The sequence below is a fragment of the Colius striatus genome, chromosome 2 (assembly GCF_028858725.1).
Source record: "Colius striatus isolate bColStr4 chromosome 2, bColStr4.1.hap1, whole genome shotgun sequence".
Lineage (NCBI taxonomy): Eukaryota > Metazoa > Chordata > Aves > Coliiformes > Coliidae > Colius > Colius striatus.
The window spans coordinates 77,659,648-77,680,308 of record NC_084760.1 but is presented as its reverse complement, the minus strand read 5'-3'; the positions used below and the strand labels follow the sequence as shown (position 1 = coordinate 77,680,308).

Here is a 20,661-nt window from a genome sequence, read left to right as displayed (position 1 = left end):
AGGCTGCTAGGGAGGAGTGGGATGGAGGGAGCTCCCTGCCCCGTGCCTCTTCGACCCAAAGCCAGGCCTGCGCGGGTGCTGCTCACACCTCCCTGGGGCACTGGCTGCCCCTCACAGGGGTCCTGTGTGGCCACTGGGCAGGAGCCGTGAGCAGTGACCATGGGGCAGCTGCCTCAGGAGGTCTGAGAGGCTGCACCTCAAGTGGGGAGGCTGTGGGGAGCGGTGAGGGGAACAACCTTTGCAATGACATGGGGTTGGAGGTTTTGCTCCTCACAGCCCTGAAGGAACAGGATAACAACTGTCTGGCTCTAAATGATTTTATTAAGTTTCATAGGAATTGCTTCACCCTACCCTGAAATGCAGCAGCTGTTCACCAGTGCTCGGCTTTTTGGGGCAGGAGGCGAAGGAGGGTCCTGTGAGCATGGTGACAGGGACAGTGGGGAGGAAAGATGCAGCCGTCCCCACTGGGATTTGGCTGCACAGTGGCAGTGACATCCTGTAGCCTCTCTGGAAATGCCACGTTCTTTGTTGGTGATGGTTTGTTTGCTGGAGAGGTGCTTCAAGCTACATCATTGTTTTAGCAGGCTATTTTGTCTGGTCCAGGCGAGTGAAGCCCTTATCAGGGACTCCAAAACCTCTTCCTGCAATACATGGGTACGTGTGAGCGGGTGTGAGGACTTCTGTCCCCATCTGAGAAGTCGTTCACACAACTATTGACCCAACACAGCCTTCCTGAGCCATAGAGTCAAGCTGAAAGTGGCATGGCCCCTGTCCATCTCACCCACGCAGCTGGATAGAGCCTGCTCCGTACCTTCACCGCTCTCCTACCAGATCTGTTTAACCCCTCCCATCTCATTATAGTAATGTATTTATGATATCACCCTCAAATTTCCTGCCCTTAACAACCCCAGGAGGCTGGGAGGGAATGAGGCATTTTTGGAAAGGGTTACTTCAAGAGGGCAGGAGGCAGTCAGAAAACAGATGGGTGCGGGAAGGCTGGGCTGCCAGGGCTCTGTGCAGGGCAGCCCAGGAAAGGAGCGCACGACGCAAAGGGCACGCGGCTGCTTCTCCTCCCTGGGGCTGCAGCCCAGCCCTGCCACCCATCACTGCGCCCCCTCGCCCAGAAAACAAAGTAGGGCTGCTCTCTACTGCCTCTGCTAGATGTGCCTGATTCCCTCCTCTTCTGAAGGGGCTTGAGAGGCAGCCTGGACGCTGTAAAAAAGGCTCAGCCCATCTATTCGTTTGAACGTGCACAGGAGGGACTTTTGCTTCACACGGAGCTGAAGCCCCCCAGACCTGGGAAGGGAAGGTGAAGGTTGCCATGGCTGGGCTGGTGTTTCTGGAGGCTTCTGCCCTCTTGGCAGCAACGAACAGGGGCAGGTGCTCCAAGATGTGGTGTGTCAACCTGAGCAATCATGCTCAGGGCTGAGTGTGCACACTCAGTTCTCATGTAAACATGTTCTAAAAGACTTTTTGATTCTTAGTGTTCCAACATCGCCTTAGAAGAAGGAGTCTGTAAGGACGGGGGGGGAGCGTGGTGACAAGTCTGTACAAAACTGGATGTTTCAACTCAAAACTTGCAGGTAGCAGAGAGGAAGGGATGCGTGAAGTGAAGCTGTGGTGTGAGCCAGGGGATTTTTCCAAGGTTGCTTTTTTTTTTTCTCTGTAGGTGTTGATCTCGGTGGGGCCACACTGACCATGCTCAGGAGCTTCTGTCTCCAGCTCATGTCCTTGGTTTGGATCCTCTTGGCCCATCACCAGCTTGCCCAAGGTGAGTCGCTGAAGACACGGGTCCCTCTCTTTTATATCCGTCTTTCCAGACCTTTCTGTGTCATTGCTGAGGACTCCTCAGTTTTCCCTGAGAGTTACCTGACCTGGAAGACCAGTAAATGCTGTTCAGTCGTCCAGCACCTGAGAGGTGACTGGTGACAACTGTAGAGACGCTCATTCTGGTGCCCGCAGGGGTGGCATTGCCTGAGCAGACTGGCGGTGACAGGACCCGTTGCTGTGTCTCTCTGTTACAGTGAATGTGTCCGTGAACTGATGAACCCCTTAGGAGAGGCAAGGCAAGGGCCACCAAAACTGAACAGCTAATCCTGGATCTCATGAAATCCCTTCCCAAAGATTAATTTGCTCTCCTCGCTCTCTGGAGAAGCAATAAATTCCTCAAACCATCTGCCATGAGAGACAGTTACAAATAGGAGAGGCGGCAATACCCAGGCTTCAATGAGCGCTCGCAGGATGCTGCTCCGGCTCCATGGTGGCTTGTTTTGACAGGCTCTTATTCTGAGTAGTAGGACTTGGCTGCCTCATTGCAGCAAAAATGCATTCATGGGGGGTTTCTCCCCCTCCTTACTTCCTAGGTAGCACATCACATAGCTTGGGGAAAGCCTGAGTGTGCTTCTTGGTGAGGGGGCATTAACCTGCCCTGGTCTGGGATGGAGGGTCTCAGTCCGGTAAGGGAATTAATCTCCTGGGTCTGGCCTGGGTTTACCCTGGGCTCCTGGAGAACCCTCTGCCTCCTTACATCTGCTCTGTCTCCTCTGCCCATGGAGCATGAGTGAGGCAGCTGCCTGTGGAGCTAAGGTACAAGCAAGTGATAGAATAGAGGAGAAGGTGGAGATGAAAGGGGATACCTGGCTGGAGAAAGCAGGCTAGGGCCAAGCAGAGCATGAGAAGTGACACGGTGAGGCCATGGCTCAGTTACAGCTTCTGTGGCCTTTCAATAAATAAATAGAACTGGATACCTGTCCCTATGCAGTGCTCAGTTCTGCCTCCCCGTGCAGGAGCCCCCACCAGACTCCTCCGTGCCAGTAGCTGTCCTTGGGGATGGGGATGCCCTGGGAGAGAGAGAACCATTCTTTCCATTTCCATCCTTAGTCCCTTTGTGCCCCTCACAGTACCTGGTCCTGAGCTTTCCCATCATACTTGCTGTGTGACTATGGGACCAAGGTCCCATGTGGGTTAGGCTGTATTACACAGGTTGCCTTAATGCAACCCCCAGCTGTTGCCCAGAAGGGCCTGAAGTCCCAAAGCAGCAGCAGAGGCAGGGTGGGGAGACAACCAGAAACTGGGTAGTTTTAAAGCAGAGTCCCATTTCTCATTAAAGGCATTGTTATTGCTGCTTGAGTGACTGGGAAATCCTCCTCTCTCATGGGGCATCCAGACATTGAAAGGAGGGTCTCCCACCTTATAGTTCTGGAGAGGGGCAGGCTGAGTGCTTAGGAAGGAAAAGAAGGCTGTGAGCCAGCAGGGCCATAGGCAGATCTGGAGTCATCTATGGTTTCTGCTTAATTTACCTCTCCCCATCTTCTGCCTTGTAGGTGATGACTGCAGTGAGCGCTGTAATCTCGCCCACGGCTGCTGTGACCAGGATGGGAAGTGCAGGTATGACTTGTCCTTGGCTGTCGGCTCCTGCTGCCCTTAACTGTAACTACTGTCCCTCCCTTGAAGCTATACCCAGTGCCTACACCCCTGCCCCAAGTTAAGTGTCTCCTCCTCCACCCACCCACACTTGGGATTGACAGCTCTGCCCTCTTTTTACCTGACACCCTCTGCAATGGGAGATTTTGATCCCCCAGCCTCTTGCTGTTCCCTTCCAGCCTTTGCTCCTCTGCTTCCAGCATCCACCCCCACCACACACTGACTGATGTCATTGTGCTGAGCCCTTTTTGTCTAGATGGGAGCTTAGGGCAGCCTGGCCATGCCTGAGTGATGTGAGGCAGCCTTCAGGCTCAGATACAATGGAGGAAAGTCATCATCAGGCAGCTGGGCAGGCTTGAGGGTCAGTCAGCTTGCTCGGCCTCTTTTCATACAGGTTTCACCAGTAAGCCGACGGCCACCACAGCACAAGTGTATATGTGGGATCCAGCTGCAGCTGGGGCCCAGATCCCATGTGGGCAAAGCCTGACCCTTCCCTTCAGCCTGGGAAGCAACCGCGGGGCTGCGCTGGGCTGCCACAGCCCTGGACACTGCCTCTCGTCCCACTGTAGGGCTGTCTGGAGCCTCTACTCTACAGGACAGCCCTGGGAGGAGCAGACTGCTTCGGGCTGGCCCAGACACCTGTGCTGCAAGGGCACAGACTGCCTACCACCGCCCCATTCTTCTCACTGGGGCATGCTGAGCCCTCTTGCACTGCACAGCCTCTGGTGTCACACCATGCCTGGGCATTTGCTCTTGCCCAGTGGAGCAGGCACAGCGCGGCAGCGACCAGCACTGCACTGACTGCTGCAGTGGGCAGCGCCCGGCTCTGGCTTTGCTAGGACCCCTCTTGCAGCTGCAACCTGCTTCTCCCTGGGCCCTCTCAGTGGCTGTGGCTGCTCGTGGTAGCTTGGTGCTGGAGGGCCTGGGCCAGCTGTGCCGCACTTCTCCATGTGGCAGGTGGCCCAGCTGCAGGTCTTTCCAGTGGAGGCATGCACAAGTTGCTGCTCCACATTTCAGGTCTCCGGAACGTCTGCTGAACCTTTAACAGCTTGGCAGTACCCCACTAAAATCACCTCAAATGCAGGGAAACTCGGCTGCTTATGTAGCCACCTCCACAGCAATTTTTAGGTTGGTCAATTTCCTTTTAGAGATGAGGAGGAATTGATGGCATCTGCTCCCTGTGGTACTTGGGGATAGAGGAGCCCACTGCCCTCTGCAAGCTCATGGCCGTTGAACTATGCATTTCCCCAGACTCTGTCAGGCACATGGTATCACCTCTGTTCCTATAAAAAAAATCTCTATATATCTTTTTTTAATTTCTTTAATTTCTTTAAACCATTTCCCTCATCATTTTGGAACAACCTGCAGTGACAATGGTCATTCCAGGTTTTCACCAAGAGGATCGTTAAGGACTGGAAAGGGTTGCCCTGGGAGGTGGTGGAGTCACCACCTGGAGTTATTTGAAAGGCACATAGCTGAGGTGCTGAGGGACATGGTTTAGTGGTGGGCTTGGCAGTGGGAGGTGAGCGATTCGAACTGAAATGATCCTAGGTGTGAAAGTGCAGTCTCAGACCAGCCTGTCAAAACTGCAGTCACCCACACATCATGCTGCAATGAGCCTCAACTTTGAAAATGAGCCCCCTTGCTTGCTCCAGAGACCGTGTGGGTTTTGTCAGGTTTAATTTCGTGCTGAGCATAGCTTTTGTTGTGGCTGCTGCCACCTCCACTCAGCTCTTGTTATCACTTGCTTTCCCTCTTGGAGATGGTGGGTCTGAGGGAAGCCACTGGAGCAACGCAGCTTAGCCATCACCGCTGCCGTGCTCTTCTGGGGCCAGAAGGCTTGTTGTGTGTGTGGGGGGTTTTCCCATCCTACTGCCCTTGTGAGCTGTCTGATCAGTCTACTCCATATGCCAGCTGTGGCACACAAGCTTTAGCAGCTGGATTACAGTGCACTTCAGACGAAAAGCAGCACATGTTGCAATGCAGACACACCATGAAACACACTGGCCTCAGAGGCCTCTTGTCCTTTTCCCTCAAGGAGTTCAGGGTTAGGGATGGGGCTTTTCCCTGCCCATCAGACTGTTGTGTGATGAGGGAGGTGCGGTAGTTGCTGAGTTAATGCAGTGATGTCTACAGAGTGGTTGGCTGGAGGAGAGCAATGGGACTTGGGCACTAAAAGTGAAGCTGCTGAGCTCTGTTTCTGCCCCCTCACCCTCCCTGGCTGCAGAGGGTGAGTCTGCTCCTGCTCTGGCCATTTTCTTCCTTGGAGACATGAGGTGCCGGTACTGATCTCCTCTGGAGGACAGGGTCAGCAGGTTCACAGGAGGCTTTGGGAGGGTCTCCCAGCACTGCTCTATCTGTAGGAACCCTGTAGAGCAAGCAGCCAGCATTTCTGCCGCTGCTGCTGGAGCTGTATCATGCTGCCATGCCCTGTCTTCCCACAGGTGTGATCCAGGCTGGGAGGGCGAGTACTGTGAGGAGTGTGTCCGGATGCCGGGATGTCTCCATGGGACGTGCCACCAGCCTTGGCAGTGCATCTGTCACACTGGCTGGGCCGGCAAGTTCTGTGACAAAGGTGAGTGACATGCCAGCCTCTGGTGCTGAGGGCAGAAGCCCAGCACACCCTACATGGATGGGTGAGCCAGCATAGCCAGAAGCCACCCAGGATGGTGGAATGTTGCCTCCACAGCTGGGACTGTCCCCGTCTTGCAGAAAAGTCATGCTGCTGGCACCCACTCCCTGGCTGCATGGCAAGAGCTGCCACGACACCGGCCAGCCTCAGGAAATGGAGCAGATGAACTCATTGCCTTTCCCACGCCACGGCTGGGCTCTGGGCAGCACCTCCTGCTTCCCCTGTGGCTTCCTGCCTTCAGCTGGTGGCCAGCTGCACTCCCTTTCTCTGGCCTCAGAGGCTGCTTCTGTGTGGCAGGGTCTGCACTGGCTGGCCAGATGGCAATGCACAGCACCTTCACATCATGCACATTTGCAGGACAGTTTACTTTCTCTGCTCCCCTAAGCCTGTGGGTGCAAACTGTAGCTGGGAGGCACCACACAGGCTGCGCTGCCATTTACTGCAGGTGCCCATTGGAGGAGAGGCAGGACGAGCTCCTGCCGTTTCTCCATCCCTGCTGGGTTTGAAGGGCTGTGTTACAACTGAATTCCCCACACAGCCCTGCTTTTCTCGATAATTCCCACCTTCTTCCTTCCCCTCAGACATACACATCTGCGAACACCAGTCCCCGTGCCAGAATGGGGCTCAGTGCATCTACGACCGAGACGGGGAGTATTCCTGCCTGTGTCCAGAAGGCTTCCACGGGAAGGACTGTGAGATGAAGACGGGGCCATGTGAGAAGGCAGGGTGAGATTACAGACAGCATTTGCTTCAGGTCACGCACGGCCAGGCAGCGGCCCAGCTTGGCTTGTTGTCTGTGGATTTCCATGTGCTGATGGAGCTAAGCCAAAACCCATCTTTGGCTTTGGTTAGCTGTGTGCACCGCACAGTCCCACCAGGGCAAGGTCTTTATTGTGATCTGAACAGATTCCTGTCCCTCACCACTGTAGGTGTGATGAGCTGACATCCGTCACGCCTTCAAGGAGCATGGGGAGGGCACATTTCATATCATTTGGCTGAAACCTTCCCTGGTGGGTGGTGCACCCGTGCACAGCCACAGCCTTTGAGGAGGTCTCACAGCCCCTCACTTGGGGAGGGGGGAACTCCCACTCGATCTTCTCAAGATAGCTGCCCCCAAGGAGAGAGCCGGTGCCGGCCACACGGGCAGCTGTGTGCATCTGCCTCCCTGGGATGGGGAAAGCCACTCGCTGTCCAGGGCCGTGACCCATCCTCTCCCTGCAGGTCTCCATGCAAAAACGGGGGGCAGTGTCAAGATGACAACGGCTTTGCCAGCAACTTCACGTGCCGGTGCCTCGCTGGGTTCGTGGGAGCTCTCTGTGAGAACGATGTGGACGACTGCCTCATGCGCCCCTGTGCCAACGGCGCCACCTGCCACGACGGAGTCAACCGCTTCTCCTGCCAGTGCCAGCTGGGCTTCGAAGGGCGCTTCTGCACCATCAATATCAACGACTGCGCCAGTCAGCCCTGCAAAAATGGGGCAAAGTGCTACGACCGCATCAATGACTATGACTGCCTCTGTCCCGACCGTTTCACTGGCAAAACCTGTGAGATCTCTGTCCCCGACCCCACCTGGGCTGCCCCCTACCACCCCGCCAGCCATGAGAGCGGCATGAAGAGCACCACCAGTGAGATGCCGGGGGTGACGCAGCCAGAGCTCGTCAGGACCGTGGTCACGGGGCGGCGTGTGGCCAACCACAGCGAGAAGGAGCCGGGGGGAGGGTTGTTGAAAATCTCTGTGAAGGAGGTGGTGACCCAAAGGGACTCGGGGCTGAGCGAAGCCCAGTTGGTGACGGTGCTGGTGTTCGGGGTGCTGACAGCAGTGCTGGTCCTCATCACTGTCCTGCTAATGCTGAGGAACTGGCAGAGAAGCCGTCAGAGGTCCAACTGGTGCCAAAGCCCTTCTCAGGCTGCGAGGAAGCTCCAAGACCAGGAGTGCCAGGTGGGCATGCTCAACACTGTCCTGATCGAGCCTAGGAAGACGACGGAGCTGTGAGCTGCAAGGACTGGGAGCCAGGCCCCAGCAGGTGGTCATGCTGGCAGATCCTTTGAACTGCAACCTGGGCAAGTGCGCCAGCACTGGCCGGGCACGGGGGAGGGCTCCTGGGGCAGCCAACACGCCAATGGAAGCACTGAGCATCGGTGTGATGGCCCCGCTGGCGTCTGAGCTGTCACCCACCTGAGGGCCTCTGAAGGCAGGGCCATGCCGGGCCAGCACTGCAGGGGAGCAGCAGCCCACGCCACGCACTGCTGCGATCACCTGACGTGAGCTCTCTAACAAGATGGGTAGTGCTGAGGAGGGCATGGTCTTCTTGCAAGCCTAGATTCTGCCAGGCCCTTTGTAACTCCTCTCCATGAGTACTGGAAGGACCTTTGACCTCATTTCCACTGGTGTTAAGATGTTTCTTCTGGAGCCTTTGGGACAGTGGTGGCTGCACGGGCCTCCCTCCCTCAGCATCAGATGGGGATGGCTCCTGGCTGTGTCTGGAGGCTGTTCACACACTGCGTTGCTAGGGATCAAGAAAACATCCCTGCTCCCTGGCCTTGTGGTCCTTTGAGACAGTTCAGAGACTATGGAGATCATTCAGGGTCTCCTCATGTCCTTCTGCCCTGGGTGATGCCCTCTCCTCCTGCTCTCACAGACTTGGAGTTACAAACACATTCTGTACCTCCGTCCCAATAATCCAGGGGTCTTCCCCCCCACTTACCAAGCCGTCCTTTCTGGTCTGGCCAAAAATGACCAAGCTCCTTCCCCTCTCCAGCGTGCGCTTCTGCCTCATCATTTGCTGACAAGGAGGAGCACGGCCTGCTCCCCTCTGGGGTCCTCTGGGCCTGAGCTGATCCTTCTCATATGCTCTCACAGGTGAAAGTGGAGATGGACAAGGCTGGAGATGTGCTCTGGTTGGTTCAGGAGCAATACGTGGTCCAGATCCTCCTTTCCTCTCCCTGTCACTCCGAGACAGACGGATGGCACTAACCTCAAATCATTGTATTGTTACTTGCCACAGTGAAGGCCAGGCTCCCCACAGCAAACATGGGACAGGCTGCTGAGCCCGGGGTGACTGTAGGAAGCAGACAGGATGCTGCCTTCTCCATCACTGCTCAGAGGCAGCAGGTGGCCAGGTCACTTAGCCTTTGTGCTAGGGCTGCTTCTGCTGGTGCTGCTCCCCGGGCCAGCAATCGGAGCCAGGCTTTGCTGGGCCTCTGCATGGGCACAGAGGGCTGCGCAGTGGGGTGGGTAAAAGCCCCACAACCCAAACCCTCCTGCTGGCCCCTGTGGTTGCAGACAAGGGTTTGAGATGGTGGGAAGAGAGCAGAGAGAGGAGCACTCAGCCAGGATGGAGACCCAGGAGAGGGGACCGGAGCTTCATCAGAAAGATTATTTTTTTAATACATGGATGGATGATGTACCTTTATCAAATAAAACAAATACAAGCCCAGAAGCAGCGTATCGGAGAATCATAACATAATTTCTGTTGCAAAGGACCTCTGGACACCAAGCTTCTGCTCTCGGCAGGCCCCACTAGATCAGGTTGTGCAGGTATTTGTCCTGGATGAGTATCTCCATCACTTTCCTCAAGAATGCACACCCAGATGGTGGCACAGGAGTTGTCCTGCCCTGTGCTCTGGCTGCGGGGCTGGAGGTGTCTCCTGCAGCCCCAGGAGAAGGAGTGGGACCTGCCTCAGGACTGTGTAGCAAAGGTGTGTACCTGCTAGGCCTCGCTTTAGTGTTGGGGAGAAGGGGAAATCTCAAAAGAACCGAGTCCAAGGGAAGAGCAATCTCACTGAAAGCAGCCGTGGGTTTGTTCAGCTGGGAACAGTGCAGCAGGGATAGGGAGTTTCCCATGGAAAAGTGGTCTTGAAATAAACTAGCCTTAGAGGCCTTCGGTGTAATCACATCCTGGTCTTTCAGGAGAAAGGCTTCTCCACTGTGAACTGCAGAAAGAGCACCAAGGTCCTTGGGTGTGACCTTCTGGGCTTGGAAAAGACAACGCCCTCTCAAAGTAGTAGGGAGCAGGTTGTCTTTGTACAGAGAGCATCACTCCTGCATCTCACAAGGAAGTCTGTGTCTGGGGAGAAAAGGGGACAAGCACCTGAGTAACAGAATTCCACAGGATGTTTTCACTTTATTTTCAATGCGAGACCAAGTCTCAGACTAGGAGTCACTGATTCTTCAGTGAGCAGAAAATCCCTCTGTCATCACAAAGGAGAGCCCTGGAGGGGAGCAGCATCCCACCAGCCAGGCTTGCACAGCTCTGACCACCAGGCCCCATCTTCCCTCCTAAAGGCAAGGCTGCAGTGCCACGCTGCCATCCCTGAGGACACCCACAGTCCCTGCCAACAGGCAGCAGTAACCCCTCACCGCACCTCAGCGGCTCCTGGCCCCGCAGGGCCCGGGCTGGTGCCTGAGGTGAGAGGAGAGGCAGGCAGAAGCAGGAGAGAGCTCACTGCTGCCCGCTGCGCAGAAGGTGCTGGAACAAGGAGCCATCTCTCTGGCTCAGGCGGGAGGGTGAGTCCAGCTCTGCCACTCTCCCAGCTTGCATCACCAGCACACGGTCTGAGTCCAAGATGGTGTTGAGCCTGCGGACAGCAAACACCAGGATACGCGTTGGTGGGGCTGTGGAAAAACCCTGGATACTGCTCCCCCTGCTGTCGGGGGCTGGCCCATGGCATGCCCAACATAAGGCTCTCTGGGGAGCCTTTCCCTGTGCAACCAGGGCCACGCTGCAGTCCAGTCCAGAGAGACTCTGCACACTGCTGAAACAGAGCTCCTCTTAGGAGGGCACAGTGATGCCTTCCAGCTGCTGGGCAGGGCAGAGCACCAGGAGCACAGGGAGAAGTTCTACAGAGGGACAGCATGCGGCATGCCTGATTCTGGGGCTGCACAAGATGTTTCCATTCTCACAACAGCTACTGAGTTGCCTCTATTTGCCCCTCTGTTTCCTCACCCAACACCTCCTGCAGGCAACAGAGAGGGACTTATGCACAAGGGCCACTCCCCAGCAGTCTGGCATCTTTGCTGTCACCACCAGCTGGACACTGTGTGCCCAGCTCTGCCCGGACTGCTACCAGGGCAGCAACCTCAGCCCTGGGGAGGGAAGACAGGGCAGCAGGAATGCACTGTTCAGTGGGGAACTGCAGCCCTACAAAGCTGCAAGTCACAGGGAACATACTTGCACAGGATTTAAGCAGGTAAAAAGCATTATGGAGTTCAAGACTCTGGTTGGTTACACATTCATCCCAAGAAGAGTGCCAGCAGCACTGCAAGTGACCTGGAGGGGCAAGGGACGAGTCACTTCTCACCCTAGATCTCACATGTCCCATTAATGGTTCACTCAAAGCTGAATGTTGTGGAAGAACTGTGTATAAAACAACCCCATCACCCACCTCTCCCTCTTTACTGCTCTCTCCCATCTCCCTTCAATCCCAGTGGGGGCTGGAGCCATCTTCAACCCAGTCTTGCTACCTTGCCTTCTGCCACTCCTTCCTCTGCTGGTTCTCCTCTCTAATTACTCCTCCATCGGAGGTGGCCTTCCCTCGCCCAGCCCAAACACACACCTCAGCCCACGGTGCCCTTACCTTTCTACTCTGTTTATGCACAATATCCCTAGTGTAGGAGCCACATTCCCTTCACACTCCTCCCGCCTCCCTCCCATCTGATATATTTAACAAGACCCACTCGATTCACTTGCCAGGCCCAGCCCACTCTGCCTGTCATCCATCACTCCCACTTCTGTGCAGCAGGACACCAGCCCTGCCACCTGCTCGTTTGATTTTTATTTTTTGTGGTAAGTTTGTGCTTTGAAAACACCCTCCATACAACTGCATAACCCTCCTCCAAATCCTCCTCCACTTGGCAAGAGCGGGAGCACTGCCTAATGCCAACCCATCCTTTCCCGCTCCACAGGACTCGTTTTGCCCTCCTCCCTCTGCCTGTAACCACTTGCTGTCCCTACACTTACACTAAACCTCTTAGCTGTGCGGCCGCCGCTGCTGCCCTGTCTTGCTTGGGCAGTGTCTAGTTTGCTGGCACTGGGTGCAAGCTGGGGCCAAAACTCGGGGTTTTGGGAAGCAGAACTCCCCGTCGTCCTGCCAGGAGCTGGCCGCAGCCCTGCGCCGCCTGCTGTCCTGCAGTGCCCTCTGCTGAGCCAGAGACACCCGCTCCTCCCCGCACCGCCCCTTTCTGGAGGATAGGCCTTTCTCCGGCGCTCCTTGCCCTAATTCGGCAGAATCACGAGGTCAGATTCACAGCAGTGCCCGGGAAGAGCCATCTGACGGCCTTTTGCCCCTCGCCTTCCCCCAGTTTCTGGGTACAGCTTTTTCACATGCAGCTGTCCCCAGCACCCAGGCGGCCTGATAAAGCAGAAAAGGCAGATAGGCAAGGCCCAACCTTTTGCACTTGAACAGCCTCCTCACGAAGAGACTTCCCTGCTCAGCTGTGGGCCCAGGCATGGCTGGTGCAGCCCGCTGTCCCTCTGAAGGGCAGGAGGGCTGTAGCCCCCTACCTGTGAGCGATCGTCAGAACGGTTGTGTCGGCGAAGCGCTGGCGGATGGTCTGCTGCAGCAGCTGGTCTGTCTTCTGATCCACGCTGGCCGTGGCCTCGTCAATGCACAGCACCTGCCACGGACAGGGAGTGAAGGGAAGCTACCAGGCACCACCAGGGAGACCCCGATCCCTGCCCACAGGCAGCCTGAGAAGGTAGCACAGGAGGGAGGCCTGTCCCTGTGACACCCCGGAGCGCTCTGCTCTGCTGTCCCCCAGTGGAGGCAGGGCACTCACCTTGGCCTGTGTCAGGAGGGCTCTTGCCAGACACATCAGCTGCCTCTGTCCCACCGACAGATTCTTTCCCTTCTCCCCCAGCTCGCCGTACAACCCACCTGCAGGTATGAAGCTCAGCAATCACCCCATCAGGTCCTGCCAGTCTGGGGCTTTCCCACTAACACTCAAAATCTCACCCCTGCTCAGACCCAGGCCTTGGGAAACGGAGCCTTTACATTCGGATACAAGCAACGTCTGGTTCAGAGATGCCATGCTCCCCTAGAAAGAACTAGAAGCTTTATTTCTTAAGCTCTGCTCTAACATCCACTGGGGCCTGATCTCATCAGCAAGATCTGCCACTCAATCCATCCCCTGACACACCCTTGACACTAAATCTCAGGGAACACCCGTGGGTCCTGCTGACCTGTGCCCACTCCAGTCCTCCCGTGGCCTCACCTAAACAATTCCCTACTGCATCCACCCGGCCCCTTCCTCAGCAACCTGGCTGAGCTGAGGTCCTCTCCTCTCTGCCCACACCAGGGCTCCCCAGCCTCTTCTGCCGGGGTGTGGACTCACCCAGCTGCGTCACAGCGTCGCGCAGGTGGCACTGCTCCAGCACCTCCTGCAGCTCAGCATCCGTCCGCTTCCCCTGCGGATCCAGGTTCTCTCGGATTGAACCACTGAACAAAAACGGGTCCTGGGGAATGATGGCCAGCCTGGACCTGCAAGGAAGTGAGAGCTCAGGGCTTGTGGGGTGGCTTCTGCAGAAAAGCAAAGGCCTGCTATTTTTTTTTCCCCGGGGTGGATGGGCTGCCCTGGCTTGCTGCGTTATCTTAGAGGCACAGAGACACGGGCCACGTATTCAGCCTGGTTTCCTTAGCACAGCTGTTCAGAAATAACAGAGCAACTCCCAAGAAGCTGACACAATCAGACAAGGGGGTACCACGACAGTAAGTCCTTTGCTCCTCACGGCTGCCTTTGGCATCCAACCACCCAACCAGCTCTCAGCCTGTGGGACCAAGTAGCTGCCCCCTCTGTGCTGCTCAGCACTCCGTACCTCAGCTCCTCCAAGCCCACCAGCTGGCTCTCAATGCCATCCAGGAGAATCCGGCCCGATTTCAGCTCCAGCATGCGGAAAAGGGCCAAGAAAAGGGTGGATTTTCCAGATCCTGTGCGACCCACAATCCCCACCTTCTCTCCAGGGTAAACAGTGAAGGTCACACCATCAAGGGCATTAGGCAAACCTGCTCGGTAGGCCAGGACCACTTGGTGGAACTCCACAAGCCCCTGGCTTGGCCAGTCAGCAGCAACCTAAGAGGGATACCCGGGTGAGACAGAGTACAACTGTGACCCACTGCCATCTTCAGTCTCACCTCCCCTCACACAGGCCAAGCCCCTTCCATCCCTTCAGATGGCTGAGTGGCTTCTGAGGAGACTCAACGCACAGCCCAGCTCCAACAACAATCCCCTCCTACGCTTGTTTTTGCTTTCACAGCTTGGGCCTACCACCCATTCTGCTTTTCTACTCCTTCCCATCATTCCAGCCTTCATCAACTCTCGACACAGATTCCTTCCCCCTCAGGGGATGGCCTAGCAAAGGATAAGTGATCAAAGTGGTTTCTGTGGGTGAGGGCCCTCCACCCATTCACTGGAACCCTGTGATCTCTCCAGGAGGCAAATGCAGAGCACAAAGCCAGAAGACGGGCCAGTCCCTGAGAAGGTGTTTTGGGTTTTACCTGGACCAGTTTATCTTGGGGCTCTGTGGGGATCTCTGTGGTGTATTCCTCTGTCCGCTCCACACTCACCATCATGGTCTCTGTCTGAGTGAAGTTGGAAATGAGGCCTGAGAGGAGGTTTGTGATAGACAGGGCGTATGAGAGTGCCAGGCCCACAAGTCCTGTGAGGACAAAAGCATAAACACAGACATTACTGGAAGGGAAGGAGCTGGAATCTTGGTGGAGGACATAGAAACAGAAGTCAGCACACTGGAGTCTGGGATTATACTTGAAGATGGGGACATACAGCAGGAGGGACAGGAGCTGACGCACTACAGTGGGTGACACTGTGGGTGACAGGGAGAAGGAGCTCTGCATCTTACCCTAGTGTAGGAAGACAGGCAGCTCTGGGCTAGGAGAGGAGAAACCCCTGGAGTGGGAAGGAACCCTGCCTAGGTGTGGGCATAGAACAATCCCTGTCAGCCTACCTGGATTTCCCAGTTGCTTCTGGTGCTGGATGATGGCAATTCCTGCAATAGCAGTAATCACAGTGACCCCAATCATCTGCAGGCGGATGTCCAGCCACTGCACTGCTGTCTTGCTGGCAAAGAGGCAGTGCTGGTTCTGCTCCAGCAGCGCCTGATTCTCCAACTCAAACCTGACAGGGGCACAACAGAGATTCATCACATTCAACCTCCTTTCCTGCTGCCCCAGACCAGGGGCATTCCTGCCACTCTATAACCAGCCCCACATCAGGAAGGCCGCTGTCTAATCAAGCCAACGCTCTGGCTCTCTCGGGGCTCTTTCCTCCCACTCACCTCTGTGTTGCCCGCATGGCTCTGATGCTGCTCAGGCCCGAGAGGGTCTCTGAGAAGTGAGTGTAAATAGGAGACAGGGTGATGCTGCAAAGGCGCTTGAGCTCCCGGGATGTGCGGCGGTAATAGCGCTGGATGGAGAAGTAGAGGGCAGCCAGAGGCAGCAAGACCAGAGCGATCCAAGGGAGGCCATAGGTGATTATCACCAGCATGCCCAAGAGCTCATACATATTGAACAGGAAGATATTGAGGATAAAGGGCAGGCTGTCATCCACACAGTACAGGTCTGAGGAGAAGCGGTTCAGGATCCGGCCTGTTGGTGTGGTGTCAAAGAAGGTAACTGTGGCCTGACAACAAGGAAACCAGAAAGTAAGAGTCAGTCAGCTGCAGTGAGATTCAGCCACAGACAGCCCTTTCCTCTGCTGGAGAAGAAATCTCAAGACTCCAAAACTGGTGTCCACTTGCAGTCAAACCACTCATGCTGTTTGCATGGGAAAAGGAAGGAGTGCTTCTGTGGCCAGTGGCAGACTGCTACCAAGACACAAGTCACTCAGATCCCATACTGGCAGCCAGTGGGACAATCCTCTCTAATCCTAGCCTCTAGTCCTGTCTTCCAGTCTTCTAATCCTAACTCTATCTTGAGGACCCAAAGAAGCCCAAATCCTAAAGACAGTTCACTAGCACAGGCCAGCACCAGCCCCAAATCTTGCTTAACGATCCCTTCCAATCTCACCTGAATCTCAGCTTGTGATCCTGCAGAAGCTACTTTGATTCTATTTGTGCTCATCTTGGCTATATGGCTAAGCCTGGTGATTGAACAGATACAGGTGGCAACTACAAAACATCCTCCATGGAATGGAACAAGCCTCACAGGACCTTTTGAACCCTGGCTCATCGGCCCCTCTTGCTGGCTGTGATGCAGCCCTTTATCAATATAGTCCTATAGAGAGCCCATCAGCTAATACCAAACGAAATGCTAACCCACCTCCCAAACTCTTACTCCCAACTATGAGGAGAGCATCAGGGCAGAGTGATGTGCAGTAGCATCAGCCTGCCCCGCACTGACCCTTACCTTTAGAGCCCTCTGGAGCAGTCGGTCGTGAATGACGGTGGCAGCATGGAACGTGCCGTAAGCAAAGAGGAAAGCCCGGAGAATGGTGAAGAGGGAGTTGGCCCCTGCAATGCTCCCATAAACTATCAGGTAGAAATTCACATCCTGTGAGCCATTGGAAGGGACTGGGCTGGTGTCCAGAGCTTGGATGGGGGAGCTGGAACATGGAAGGAGGAAGATTATGAATCTGCCAAAGGTCCACGACAGTAAACTCACAGACAGGGCATGAAAACCCAGGAGCATACTCAAGGGGGAACCAGGATACTTCCACCAGGATACTCTCCTTTCCTTTGAGAGACCACCCCTTTGGTATGCTGGGACAAACATTCTGATTACTATGCAGCTCGGGGTCTTCCATCAGCCCCAAGCAGGACGACTTTGGGCACCTCATCAGGTCAGATATTTCAATTCTCTTTCTTTCTCAAAGCAGCCACACAGATGCCCTGCAGCAGGGCGGTCAGTTTACCCCTGCTCTCAGTGAAGATCTTCAGGGCAAATGCAATTAAAGGCAAAATAGAAGTTTTCAGCTTTCTTTGACGTGTCTTGACCACATTCACTTACACAAGCCCACCAATGGAGAAGAGCAGCAGCTCTGGGGAAGGCGAGGAAGCTGAGCAGACCATCACAGAGGTATTTGCTGTCTGAGATATGCTGGAGATCCAGTATGACAGCCACCAATCTGAGATATTTCTGGATGCTACAGAGAAAGGCAGACTACATAAAGAGGGACTCAAACTTTGAATCAGCACATATGAAGCAAAAAAGCGGTAGGAGAGGCTGCTGGGCAACTTTTGTTACTGTCTCACTGCCTCGTCTAGGCTTCCCCTGCCTTCCACTGTTGGTAGTAGAGCAGCAGCAAGGGAAGAGCCTTGAGCTACAGCAGTGACAGGGCACTGCTATAAGAGCAGACATGCAACTTGCAGCAGTGAGATGCCAGATCCTGTTCCCATATGTGCCTCCTCCCAGCTGTGCTACTTTAGTTTAGGGAAGAGAAAAGAGGTCTTCCTGCTGCAGGGAGAGTGATTAAACCCCTGGACTCCATACAACAAGGGAATGAGAGAAGAGGAATGTCTAAAGAGATGTGTGCTGCCAGGCCACTCACTGCCTCACCTTGCATTAGGAGCAGCGAGAAGAGAATGGAACATGCCATGCAGCTGCCCACTGCCAACCAATATGCCTTGTACACCTGAAAAGCTACTGCTCCTTCTTTCTTCTCTTCCTCTTTGAGGATGAGATGATTGGTTTGGGTTGATTCTTCTGCCTCTGTCTCTCTGACCTCTTCTTGGCCCTGTTCATCAGGGGCTGTGGGAATGGAAGCAAAGCAAAGGTTAATGTGACATTAATTCCTTCTGCAGCTGCTCCTTGCTCTGAACAGAGCAAGTCTAGACTATGAGGGAGAGCTCTCCTCTTTCAAGATGTGCACCAATCCTGGCAGACTGTCATCCAAAGCTCCACCACAGCTGGAACAGCAGATTCAAACAGTGCTCCAGACCAATACCCAACAATACGTGGGCCTCCTCTCCCTCTCAGCACACGCCATAGCAGAGCTAGGTGGTAACAGCTGTGCTCTAAGGCCAGTAGCCATCAGGTACATGTTGTGTCAGGGTGGTCAGCTGAGCTGTGCTGCCCCAGCCATCCTCAAACTTTCCAGGTATATCCCTTTACCCTTCTGCTTCTTGTCCATATCCTTGAACTTAGGGAAGGCTTCCACGAGTGGCAGGATGTCAGCTGGTGTGCCTTTGAAGAGAGACATGCAAATACTTCAGAGTCTGTGAGGAACAGATGCCAGCTACTTACTGCCTCTTGCTATAAAAAGGCCCAGTTTTGTTCTCTCATGGCATTTTCTATTTTCTCACAGCACCTACACCCTTGAAAGCCCTGCTCTGTACAACCTGCTATGGCCTTCTGCCTTATCAGCTCCCCACCTCTAGGGCTGTCTTTTTTAATCTGTGCATCTACATATTCCCTTCCACCCATCTTTGCACACGTGCAGTGTCCTCAAGCTCTTTACCATTGGCTTCCCCACAGGTTAACCTATTCCCTTAACACCCATCTTTGCTCAAGCCATTCCAAGACTGGCTCACAGGCACAAATAATGCCTGAGAAGACAGATAGTGTACCTCTCTTAACTATCCTGCCATTGTCTAGCAACAACAAGGCATCGGCCTTCTCCAAAAACTCCGTCCTGTGCGTGCAAAGGATCCTGGTTTTGTTTTTGAGAACTCCCAGAATACATTTTTGCATAAGGTGGTTGGCTACATCTGCATCAACAGCAGCCAGGGGATCATCAAGGAGGTAAAGCTCTTTCTCCTGAGGGGGATAAAAGACAAAGATACAGCTGTTGGCCCTGCTGTATGGCACACCACCAGCAGCTCTTGGTCAGCACAATGAGATTTAAGACAGGCTGCCAAGAGCACACTGTATAGCTTGGTGCTCCCAGCTTCTTGGCTTCTGACTTGGCTCTGGGCACTGTTTGCCACAGCACGACTCCTTTGCAACTCACCTGGTAAACTGCTCTGGCAAGGGCTATTCGGGCTTTCTGTCCCCCACTGAGTGTCACACCATTTTCACCCACCTCTGTCTGGTCACCTGCTGGTAGAATCTGAAACATTGAAGAAAATCCATTTAGAAGGGAGACCCAAAACCATAACACTAGGGTCCCTCTCCTGCCCTAATTCCTTAGAGCGACACCTTACCAAAAATTTAACAATGCAGCAGTCTACACACTGGCTCTGCAGACAACTGTCAAGCTTGACATTTATGCAGCTAGAACTCTCTTACATTCCAGCATAGAGTGGCTACATCTGAACTACCTGTTCAGAGCAACTTCTGGTCTGAGGTAACTCTGAAGTTGTGCCTGAGAATTTTCTGGGAGACCATAAGCTGTGGCTGCACCAAAGTCATGTCAAGGCCTATCTAAACAGTTTAGCAGTAAAAACTACAGGATTCCAGTAGCAGGAAAGACTTTTTCTCTTGATTTTGTAGCACAGGTATAATCTGCTGTTTCTCAAATAAATATCCCACCTTTTTCAGAGAGTATTCACAGCTCCTACCAAAGTAAACAGGAACTCCTAATGCTTGGCACTTCAGAAAAGGTTATAAACTCAGACAAGGCAGCAAGCTTCAGGTTTACTGGCTAATGTCTCCATAAGCCTCAAACCTAGACTATGTGTACTACTGACAGGTGGACCACAGACAGCCCTTCCAGACTGCAGGGAGGTTTCTTCTGATCCAAAAAAGCATCAGCTGTTGACAGGTTCTGTCTGAATAATCTGGCAGTCATTAGCTCTGCAAGAACATCTCCTTTCCCCAGGATCAGGAACTTTTGGTTCAGCAAAAGAATAAACCATCTGAAATGGTACCAGAGTGACTTCACACCTTAAAGGACTGTGGGGCCAGGTATGGTCTGGGACTGGTAATCCAAGTAGCACTGTGTGTAATTGGAGCAGCACTGGTAAAACAATCTAGAGCCTGAAAGAATGAGAACTGCTCTCAGTGAGGCTCAGGCCAGATACAAAAGCTGGCCTGGAAGGCACAGGCAGGTTTATAGTTTAGGCACTCACGTTCAGGTCCTCAGAGAGGGCACAGGCCTCCACCACCTCCTTGTACAGCCTGGCATCATATTCCCGCCCAAAAAGGATGTTCTCTCGGACAGTGGTAAACTGTATCCAAGGCTCCTGTGTGGCCAGACCAAATCCTTGCTCCAGGTCACAAACATACACCCGTCCACCCTGCCTGCAAACACACCAGAAGTGGGTGGAAAAGGCAACAAAGGAGAACTGTTGGCAGATCAAAATGACTTACAAATAGGGATAACACTGGATGGTCCCTGCTTGCTGTGAAACAGAGCCCAAGCCTAAAGACTACTTACTTAATGAGTTCTCCAGTGATGGCTGCAAGCAGAGAGCTTTTGCCAGAGCCAACCTTCCCAACGACTCCCAGGAGCATCCCCTGCAAAGGGAAATGAAAAGGAGCAATCTGATGCAATAATACAGGGTGGCTTGCCTGGATTTCTTGAGCCACACATAGCCTGTAAGAAAGCTGGCTGCTGTCTTAAACTAGGATTATCTCACAGGTTCAGCAGCAGAGCTAGGTACAGTTCTCAGGTAAACCAGACTCCTGATATGGTAGGACACAAGCCTGTAAAGAATGTTAACTCTGGAGCCCAGCTCTGTTCTCTGCTCAGTCCTCTCCTGCAGCAGTGGCAG

At 54.2% G+C, this 20,661-nt stretch overlaps 2 protein-coding genes across 10 annotated transcripts in view; one reads left to right on the top strand and one right to left on the bottom strand.

The window, feature by feature from the left end:
- The first annotated feature begins 1,692 nt into the window (after positions 1-1,692).
- DLK2 (delta like non-canonical Notch ligand 2) lies at positions 1,693-9,438 on the top strand. Its single transcript, XM_061991203.1, has 5 exons — positions 1,693-1,771; positions 3,324-3,387; positions 5,868-5,998; positions 6,637-6,781; positions 7,277-9,438. Exons 1-5 carry the CDS (start codon positions 1,699-1,701, stop codon positions 8,046-8,048), a joined length of 1,185 nt encoding a protein of 394 aa, XP_061847187.1. The 5' UTR covers positions 1,693-1,698; the 3' UTR covers positions 8,049-9,438.
- The window catches only part of ABCC10 (ATP binding cassette subfamily C member 10), a 23,646-nt gene continuing 12,398 nt past the window's right edge, over positions 9,414-20,661 (bottom strand). For 4 of the 9 annotated variants that reach the window (XM_061991198.1, XM_061991200.1, XM_061991199.1 and 1 more), the window contains 16 exons: positions 20,325-20,404; positions 20,017-20,188; positions 18,957-19,055; positions 18,574-18,763; positions 18,119-18,190; positions 17,564-17,755; positions 17,015-17,150; positions 16,415-16,610; positions 15,346-15,689; positions 15,016-15,185; positions 14,549-14,709; positions 13,870-14,123; positions 13,389-13,534; positions 12,834-12,931; positions 12,559-12,671; positions 10,130-10,633 (listed from right to left, as the gene is read on the bottom strand). In XM_061991198.1, coding sequence (XP_061847182.1) covers positions 10,498-10,633; positions 12,559-12,671; positions 12,834-12,931; positions 13,389-13,534; positions 13,870-14,123; positions 14,549-14,709; positions 15,016-15,185; positions 15,346-15,689; positions 16,415-16,610; positions 17,015-17,150; positions 17,564-17,755; positions 18,119-18,190; positions 18,574-18,763; positions 18,957-19,055; positions 20,017-20,188; positions 20,325-20,404 — 2,559 coding nt within the window. In that variant the 3' untranslated portion in view covers positions 10,130-10,497. The other 5 variants (XR_009818285.1, XM_061991201.1, XR_009818287.1 and 2 more) reach the window with 5 other exon arrangements.

Excerpts from the sequence above, each read along its gene's own strand:
- DLK2 (XM_061991203.1), top strand. The coding sequence starts at position 1,699 with ATGCTCAGGAGCTTCTGTCTCCAGCTCATGTCCTTGGTTTGGATCCTC. Across the intron at positions 1,772-3,323 it reads CCATCACCAGCTTGCCCAAG|GTGATGACTGCAGTGAGCGC; the intron begins GTGAGTCGCTGA and ends TCTGCCTTGTAG. Across the intron at positions 3,388-5,867 it reads GACCAGGATGGGAAGTGCAG|GTGTGATCCAGGCTGGGAGG; the intron begins GTATGACTTGTC and ends GTCTTCCCACAG.